Source organism: Heterocephalus glaber, unplaced genomic scaffold, assembly GCF_053883595.1.
Source record: "Heterocephalus glaber isolate CG9 unplaced genomic scaffold, H.glaber_assembly_v1.0 deba00001531, whole genome shotgun sequence".
NCBI classification, from domain to species: Eukaryota; Metazoa; Chordata; class Mammalia; order Rodentia; family Bathyergidae; genus Heterocephalus; species Heterocephalus glaber.
The window spans coordinates 22,725,932-22,735,186 of record NW_028258329.1 but is presented as its reverse complement, the minus strand read 5'-3'; the positions used below and the strand labels follow the sequence as shown (position 1 = coordinate 22,735,186).

At 46.7% G+C, this 9,255-nt stretch overlaps 1 protein-coding gene across 2 annotated transcripts; it reads right to left on the bottom strand.

The window, feature by feature from the left end:
- Positions 1 to 1,033: 1,033 nt before the first annotated feature.
- Mesd (mesoderm development LRP chaperone) lies at positions 1,034 to 9,166 on the bottom strand. 2 transcript variants are annotated; one of them, XM_087188461.1, is made up of 3 exons: positions 8,998 to 9,166; positions 4,231 to 4,463; positions 1,034 to 3,152 (listed from the first exon to the last, which is right to left on the bottom strand). In XM_087188461.1, the coding sequence occupies exons 1-3, from the start codon at positions 9,130 to 9,132 to the stop codon at positions 2,894 to 2,896; spliced, it is 627 nt and encodes a 208-aa protein (XP_087044587.1). In that variant the 5' UTR covers positions 9,133 to 9,166; the 3' UTR covers positions 1,034 to 2,893. The 2 variants fall into 2 exon arrangements, with proteins under 2 accessions (XP_087044587.1, XP_004852943.1); XM_004852886.4 differs by having other exon boundaries at positions 8,811 to 9,088.
- Between the last annotated feature and the right edge of the window lie 89 nt (positions 9,167 to 9,255).

Below are 9,255 nucleotides of genomic sequence, written 5' to 3'. Positions count from 1 at the left end.
AGAAATCAAAAGTGTAAATAAGGACTAAAATGTACAAGAGATACTGGGAAATGGGAAGAAAATGTTCAAATGAGAAGGGGAACAAGGAAGGGGAGAGAGGGAAAGGAAGCGATGAAAAAAGAAAATGGAAACAAAGCTTTTGTAAGTAAGGAGGGGAAGGGTTGAACGGAGGGGAGGGAAGTGGGGAACAACAAAACCAAGATATATCCTGTACAACTACAAATTCTCTAAGATGAATGTTATTATATGTATCTAAAATGTACCAATAAAAAATAAGTTAGAAACAAAAATAGAAAGTGCATTTTTTCAAAACAATGGAAAAAAACAGAAAAAGCTGAATCTGCAATAAGGCATATTGCAGTAAGGCATATCATGTTTTATGATTAAAAAAAAAAGACTTTTCCTAGCAAAATTACTGTTAAGAGAGAATTCCTACAATGTGATAGAAAATGCAGTCTTTTCTCAGAGGAAAGACAAGCATGGCCTCAGATCTCTCCAATTGAGCGAGGTTTGAAGTTCTAGGGAAAAAGCAAACCCAGATGACACCCCCAACACTGTCACTGGAGCACAAAGGCTGACACCATGGCTACAGAATACTATGTGCCACATCAGTGTGGAATAAACACTACTAAACAACTGGGTGACAGGAGTTCACAAACTCCTTCATCTTGACTAGTCCTGAACACATGCTACATAGGTTAATTAAAAAAGAAAAAGGCTTAACGTCATTAAAGAAACCACCAGAAATACTAAAAATAAAAGCAGAACTCAAAAGCCACAGGATTATCCAAGGGTGGTGGCCCATGCCTGTAATCCCAGTTTGCAAGGTTGAGGCAGGAGGATCCCAAATTCAAGGATAGCCTGGGCAACTTACTGAGAGCCTATCTCAAAATAAAAATGTCATAAAGGGGCTTGGGGTGTAGCTCAGTGCTCTCTGGATTCACTCCCTTCAACACACAAAAAAACACAGTAGAGGGCCTTAGGAGGAATGTGGAAAGATGTACATATCTAATGAAGTTGTCATGTTTCAAAATTGATTACATCATCCAAATTTATTCGATCACTAAACATTAAAAGCATGAGGACCAATTCATCAGAAACCTGATTTTCCTTCTCCTCTTGAGTCTGCAGAGCGTTTCAGGCTTGGAAGACAGGGTATCTCTTCCCCCGGGGTGTCAGCAGAAGGGTGAGACAGGAAACACTGATTCTGGATTCTGCCCCAATACTTCTTGCCCACTCCCGCCATGGCCATCTGACCAAAGCTCCACCACAGCATGGCTGTACCTGACTGCCCCAGCAGTGCATGGCACCCAGCAGATGCTCAGACCCTGGGGACAGGAAGCAGGGTCAGAGATGTGTGCTGAAGTGGGCACCATTGCAGGGGAGTGGGGAGGCCCCATCCTTCCTGCATAATTAGAACTAACCAGCAGTTAACTCCCTCCTGGACTGTTATGGGCATAGAACCCAGCAAATTACTCTAAAAACTGAAGAACAGGGCTTGTTTCAGACCCTGGTGGATACCAGGGTGCGGCACTGCACCCGCTTCTGCTGCTGTCTGTGATAGCTCCACCCTCAAACAGCAAGGTGGCTGCAGCTGCTCCAGCCTCTCATCCTCCCAGGCTCAAAATGCACCAGAAATAAGAAACACTTGCTCCCGAGGGGACTCACGCACAACTCCCAGGCTGGGCTGACTGGGCCTGATGCCCAGGCCTGGGTCACACAGACCTCAGCCTGTAGCCCACTGTGCTCCCAGCTGAGATGGAGAGAGGAGCGAAGGTGTGGCTCCGAGTCTAGGAAGGCAGAAGAGCAAGGCCAAAGCACACCACTGTGAGCTGGCAAATATGTTTCTTTTTTTTGAAACAAATTATGAACAGTGGCTCCACTGGGACAAGGGACAAGGTACTGGTGGCAGGGACAGTTTCCACTTTGTACCACCCTTTAACAGTGACATTTTCTAACCACGTACATGTACATTTGTTATTTTTAATGCCTTAAAACCATAATTAAAGTTTTTTTTTCAAAGAATTTAAACTCCTAAAAAGGATGGGTATCTGCATATAAATGTCCTCTTTTTCGGAGTCAGCTCCCATGTACGAATGGCAAAACTTCAGACATGAATGGCAACACATCAAGTTAGTATCATACAAAAACATCACAAGTTTAGGCACTTTATCAAAGGAAATGTCTAGAACACTGTAAATGAGGTTGTCCTGTCTTCTGCCACACCTGCTTGGGGCTCTGCTGGTCCCCACTCACATACTTTACAGCAGTCTCACTCCATCCTCCATAAAGAAGCCACATGACCTGACAGACAGCAAGAGTTCCCTCCAGCTGAGGACAGGAACTTCAGTTAGTGACATCCCGAGTAAACACTGAGTGGCACTGCTTCCACTCCCACACTTCCTGCAGGGATGGGTTCATACACCCAGCTTCCTGGTGACTGACACATCAAATACCAGGGCCCATTTTACTTTCACTGTGATACAAATGATGGTTGTGGCTCAACAGTCTGACTTGACGAAGCCAAGACTTTTAAAAGCTTGTTGGAACAAAACCTGCTATCTTTTTGGTCGACAGGAAATTAGAAGCAGACATAGCACGGCACCAGAGCAGAGCAGCGAGGCGAGGCAGCAGTCCTGGCAGTCAATAACCCACCAGGTCTAATGGGAAAGTGACACAGTCAGGTTCCTTGGTCGGTGATTCTGGAGTGAACATGAATCTGTCAGTGTCTGCTATTAATCTGGAAACCTCTGCCTCCATCCCTGAAGGCTTCACAACGGTATGTGGTTGACCATTTGGAGAACAAGAATGTCACCAGGTGTGCAGCACCCACCCTACCTGGGAGTCCAGCAAGGGGCTCCCTTGTCCCTCTGCTCCCTGGGGAGCAGCACTGTCACAGGTCTTCTCGCTGACTCCCAGCTCGGTTGTCTTCCTTTGAGGCTGGTGATTTTGAATTCCCTTCTCTCTTCTTTTTGCCCTTCTCTTGCTTTGTTTTATTTTTCTCTTTGCTTCCTCCTCCTTTGCCAGGGTACACCTGTCCCTCCAGAGTGACATCAGCACACCTGTCCTGGCTGACCAAAAAGTCCTTGATTTCCCAAGCGTAGCTCCCATCCCGAAGCATGAAGATGGCCCGGTCTGATCCCACAATGAACCTGGACAGAGATGCAACCAGACAGTTAGCACAAACTAATAAGGTGCTAATGGGTCAGGGTGTCTTGGTGCTACTTAATCTGAAAAAGTTCACTGCAAATTCCACATGAATACAGAAGAAAAACATGCATTTTTCAGGGCCTAATTGCCATGGAGATTTAAAGTTTAAAAATATTGGCTTGCTGAACTATTAGACACCTGCTGGAATCAAAGCAGACAGACACTGCTCTGTGGTGCAAGTGGAGACTTCTGCTCAGGGAACATTGAGACAAGCTCCATGAGTGCTGCAGGGCAGCTGGGGGTGGCGTGGGAGGGGCTGCCTGCTTGTTTTATATTCTGAAGCATCCAGTTATTTATTAGACAAAAAGATTCTACTGCTAAAAGCTAAAAACATTGGCTCAGGAAAGCTCGTGGTAAGAAGCCCTCAAGGCCCAAGAGGACACTGGGCAACTTGACAGAAGTCCCAACTGTAGAAGTTCCTGGCAGGCACCCCGGCCTGGTGACACTCAGCAGGTCCAGGAGTGGGAGAACAGAAAGAGGCCTGGGTGGCCCACTGGCACAGCCAACAAGCATGATCTTGCCACTTCCGGGGAATACCACCCTGCTTCTACCTTTCACACTGACCAGTCATTACCAAGACAGGTTCGTTCCAAGTGTCTGTGTAAAGTAACAAAAGCTTTCTGATTATCTCAGTTCCTCAGTTACGATATGTGAGATCCTAAATTTCATAACTGGTTGAGGGGGAAAGCAGATGCTTTCCAATGGAACTTCAGGACCAGCTAAGCTGTGTAAAAGGTCCCTGCATGTTAAATTAGTCATCTGTTAGTGACGACCTGCAAGTTCCATGTGTAAACACAGTCACACTCAGAGGCAGTCCCCACCGAGCAGAAATGTCCATGGCAACAAAGTGTCAACCTGCCTCGCATCTGTCCCCCACTCAAGTTAAGCTACACAGCTTTTCAGTCAGATGAATTAAAATGAAAGCTATAAGGATAAGTAAAACTTGAAGGTCAAATGATAAATTAGATAAGGACACCACAGTGCAGACTCGGAAAGCCCTCAGAGGCCACAGGCCTTTACCTCTGCACATCATAGTTGGCATTGAACAGGCTGCCCTGCCACAGGCTTGTGATTTCCTCTGTCTCCTTCTCCGTGGGGCTCCCAGATACAGTGACAAACATCATGAGTGTCTTCCCTTTCTTTGTCATCTTCAGGATGCTCTCAGGTTTGCCCGGATCTATCTTGGAGAAGTCAACAGGTGCTGAAGGTCTCTTGTGCTCTGGAAGATCTCCTTCTTCTATGTCATCATCTTTCTGGCAAGATGGGGAAAAGCATCAAACCGTTCATCAGAACCTTGCTTTTCAACCAGCACAGGCAAACACACCGGCACACACAGAGGTGTTCAGCCTACAGCCCCAGAGCTTTCCTCCTGACTTGTGAGCAAAGCCTGTTTCAGGCAGTACCTACTGCCCATCATCAGCCCAGATACCACTCCTGAGAGCCCATGTGAGGGTTTCCACAACTTTTTACTCTCAAAGAATCTACCCAATGTGATTATAAAAATGGCTACACTCCAGTACGGTTATACAAGAATGACCCAGCACCGAGAAACAAATTCTGATACATACAATAAATCCCAACAATACTGAGTGACTGAAGCTGGCCACTACATAAGATGCACCATACAATCCATGCAAAGTTCAAGGAGAGCCACAGTACAGGGAGGACAGGAAGGAGAACAATGGGTGCTGCTGGCAGGGGACCACGAGGAGGAAACACAGGAGCTTCCCAGGCTGATGGGATGCTCTGCATTCCATCAGTGTGTAGATCACACACATGTATACACTCACCATATACCTAAAATCTGCATTTCACTGTGCACAAATTATTAACTGTAGTTAGCATGTTTGTTTTTTGCAGTGCCATGTGCTAGCAATTCTCACACCACCTTCTGTCAATTGTAGGCTGGACCAGAGGTGTAGACACACTGGGGACAATGAAAGCCAGGTTCCTCAGTTTTGGAAAAGAAGCCACAAATATGGAAGGAGAAAGAATGTACGTGGTTTAGGATGAACTAGAGGCACCAAAAAAATTCAGTGTTCTTAACAGACTGACAGGTAGACAGATGAGTGCAAGGATAAAAATATTTCAAAGTGGGGTTCCTTGGAGGAATGGTTAATTACAGCAAAGAAAATAGAAGAGGAGCCTAGAATATCTTCCTGTATCAGACAGCAAAGAAGGGCTCAATGAATCATGGAATATGTCAAAATGGCAGACACCAACCTGAGGCAGTGCTCATGAGCAAATCAGAAATAAGATGAACATCATAATAAGTAACAGTAATGACTTCTAACTCCCCCAATAAAGGAAGATCCAGCGAATTTATGCTGATGCAAACAAATGAACTGCTCACAGTGGAATGTAAACTAATAACCAGAACAAAAATCAGCAGACAGATTAAAAAAATATTTAAAAGAATGAGGCTCCAGCCAGGTACAACACTGCATGCCTGTAATCCCAGCACTCTAGGAGGCCAGGGCAAGTTTGAGCCCCATCTGGGCAACTTAGCAAGACTGTCTCAAAATTTTAAAAAGGGACTGGAGATACAGCTTAGTGCAAAGGCCTTGGTTTCAAGTTCAATCTCCAGTACAACAAGGAAAAAGAACCAGGTTCCTTGAAAAGGGAAACTGCAATAACAAGAAGATAAGAGGTCCTGACTGACCCATGCTACATGGATGAACCCTGATAACATTACGCTGAGAGGTAGAGCCACACACAGAAGTCCACACATTCCATGATTCTATTTGTTGGAAACGTCCAAATGGGACAAAAGCTTTGGGACAGAAATGAGATTAGTGGTCGCCTAGGGATGGCTGGGGGCTAGGAGAAAATGCGAGAGGAGTAGCTGAGGGTTTCTTTTTCAAAAGATGCAATGTTCAAAAGTGACCGTAGTGATGGTTGCTTAACTGAATAATCTAAAAACCACTGAGATGGCTGGGTTGTGAAGTGTGTATGTCATGGGAGTTATTTCTCAAGAAAGCTGTTACCAAAAAGCCAACCTAAAAGAAACATGAAGCCTCTTTTTGCTCTCCATTCTTGATTGTGATCATGGTATCTCCCCTGCCAGGTAAGTATGCTCTCCATTCTTTTGACATCTCTCTGGGGAGGTCAGTCTGTTGACACCAACCATAACACAGTGGGTTGCTGTTATTTTAATAAAATGTGAGAAGGAAAGAAGTCTAATGCCAAGCTTGAAGGCAATCCACACTGACATCAGACCTGGGATCCTGTCTCAGCTCTTCAAGCTAGCTGTGTGACCACAGGTGACATTCCTTACTCCTCCTGACCTGCTTCTGGATCTACAAAAGGAAAAGCAGAACCAGCAGACCTGAGCCCAAGCAATCACACAAAGCCTGCCAACTTTGTCCTCAACTCTACATCCTCTCAAGCTGATCTGCTTATTTGCCCTGAAACACAGGTCATGCTGTCAGAGGGGCCTGGATTTAGCTCCCTGCTCCAGCTCTTAAACTGTATGGCCTTGGGCAAGTGAAAGTAACTCTCCACACCTACATGAGGAAGGTGAGGAGTGACAACAGTGTCACCTCTCCAGGGCATATTCTGAAGCTGCTTAAGGGCACAACTATGAAGACAAAGACAATGCAGTAATTTGGGGGAATCAGTAGGAAAACTGAATCAAAGGAAAAACTGAACAGCAAAAAAAATCCATCTATTTTATTTCAGCTTTAAAAATTATGCCTGCATGTAGAAAGTCACTCAAAAAATTGTATGTTATGTTTTGAGATAAGGTTACAGATGATTAAATATAAACACTCCTGTATTTTAATATGTGGGTAAGATGACTTCATACTGATCAATGAGATGCGCTCTTCTAATTTCTTGTCCTTTTCTTAATTTTTGCAGCTGAGGTGGGCACTAGTAACATTTCCATTTTGTAGAAGAGGAAACTAAAGATCAGAGAGGTTCTTTACCAGTGTAGATCCACAAATTTAAGTGGAATGAGCACAGTCCAACTCCAGAGCCCAGGCTTAATCCTTGAACTATTTTGCCTGGTTCCCACATTTCATCATCAGCTCATGCTGCTGTTAGAAGTCCCATTCTGGCCAGGGATTTAGTTCAGTGGTTCTGCCGCCTGCCTCGCAAGCATAAGGACCCAAGTTTGATCCCCAGTACCAAAAAAAAAAAAAGAAGTCCCATTCTCCCACACTTACCTTAACCAGTCTTAAATGGCACTGCCCCACATTTTCCCTGGCCTACCTAAAATGCCACTTCCTCCCTGCAATCCTCAGAGTTTCCCACAAAGCTGCATTTTCATGGAGTTCAGCTATTTTTAGTGTGTATTAACGTTATTTTTGTTATCTACTGCCCCTGATGGTTCCTTTCTTCATCTCTACAACACCCTCTTCATCTAGCTCAGTCCAAGTACTTCCAGGGCAGGATTTCTCACTTTGGCAGAGTCCAAAAAAGGCAGGGAGTCTGAAAGGGAGACAAGAATGGGAAAGAGCCCTCTTCAACAGTGGTATGCTGGGCCGGGGATTTAGCTCAGTGGTTCCACTGCCTGCCTGGAGTTCGATCCCCGGTACCAAAAAAACCAATTGTATGCTTGCACTCAAAGGTACTCCAATCATTCCAGTAGCTATAGATAAACAGGAAAACACACATGTGCTTTCTTCGTCAAATGCATCAGGAGGTATTCAACTCGTGCCTAAAGTCTTTGCCTCCTTCCTATAACCAACACTCTCAGAGATAATCTCGCCATAACAAAAATCAGCTTTAGAAGGATCCTCAGAAGTCATTCAGATAAGGAAACCAAGGCTGAGAAGGGAGCCATGACCTGCCAAGGCTACACTAAGGAGAATCCAAGTTTCTGGGTCCACTCGGCCAGCTGTGCATATCAGCTAGGACATACTACTAGGAAGGAAAAGAGGCAGCGATGCAGTTTCTGTCAGCGAACTTTACCTTAAATAAGTCTATTCACACCCCGCAATTGTACACTCCGGTGTATCTAAGTAACAAACCAGAAAACTTACTCTCACCACAAGTCATTGCCCCTCTCAACAAAACTTTTGAGTTTCATGACAAAGAGCCACCAGAGTTTGCTACCCCCAACAAGATAAATCTACACTAAACGACAAAATTCTCAGCAGAATTCTCACAGCAAAATGAGAAGTCAGAAATCCTGATTTCTAGGACAGGGTAACTATCAAAGCTAAAGTAAATCTCTTGAAAGATAATCACTCCCACAACCCACTCATCCACCACCCGGCCCCCTCCGGAACACAGAGGGTTGGAGGAGGAAAGGGCTCTTCGGCAGTGCAGTGGAAAAGGGCTCTTTCCCCATGTAGGCCTCACCGACCACAGGCAAATATACAGAGGCGACCAGAAAGCCGAAGGGAAAGCAGGACTGAAGAGCGTGGGCGATCTATGACTGAGGGCCAGAAGAACGAAAGGAAAGAGGACAGGAGAATGAGAGGGCCGGGCGGGGATTGCAGGGCTCGGGGAGTCGGGGGAAGCCCCGAAGGCTGGTGGTGCTCGAGTGTGTGTGGGTTAACAGCGCTCGGCAAAGGGGGTCAAGGGTCAGGGGTCCCAAGGCAGAGGGTAAGGAGGTCAAAGAGCTGGAAGAGCGCGCGCAAGCAGCGGACCTCCCACTGTTCCAGGAGACGGGCCATGTCCGCATCGTTGTAGTCGCGAATGTCCTTCTTCTTCTTCCGTGGAGGTGGAGTAGCCTCGCTGGTCGTTCCGGCCGGGCCCTCTGCGCAACCTCCAGGTGGCGGCAGCAGCAGCAGAAGGTCAAAGGCCCAAAGCAGGAGCAAGGAGAAACGCACCCACCTGGAGGCCGCCATCTTCGCTTCGCTGAGCCGCGCCGCGCAGGATGAGCGCAGGATGACGGACTTGTGCTGGCTTCCGGCCTCGTCCCCGGCTTCCGGCCCGTGACGGGCTTCCCGGGCCCGTCCCGGGCCTCATGACCCCGCCCACCCAACTCTCAGGTCCGCCCCTCGCTCTGAGCCGCCCCCGCTTCCGGCCCCGCCCCCGCCCTGCCCGCTTCAGCTTCCGGCCCCGCCTCCGACAGGCTCTGCTTGGGCCCCG

Coding starts and splice junctions, on each gene's coding strand:
- Mesd (XM_004852886.4), bottom strand. CDS start 9,011: ATGGCGGCCTCCAGGTGGGTGCGTTTCTCCTTGCTCCTGCTTTGGGCC. Junction 4,464..8,810: donor GTCTCCTGGAACAGTGGGAG/GTCCGCTGCTTG, acceptor CCATCTTGCCAG/AAAGATGATGACATAGAAGA. Junction 3,153..4,230: donor GCCAACTATGATGTGCAGAG/GTAAAGGCCTGT, acceptor ATCTCTGTCCAG/GTTCATTGTGGGATCAGACC.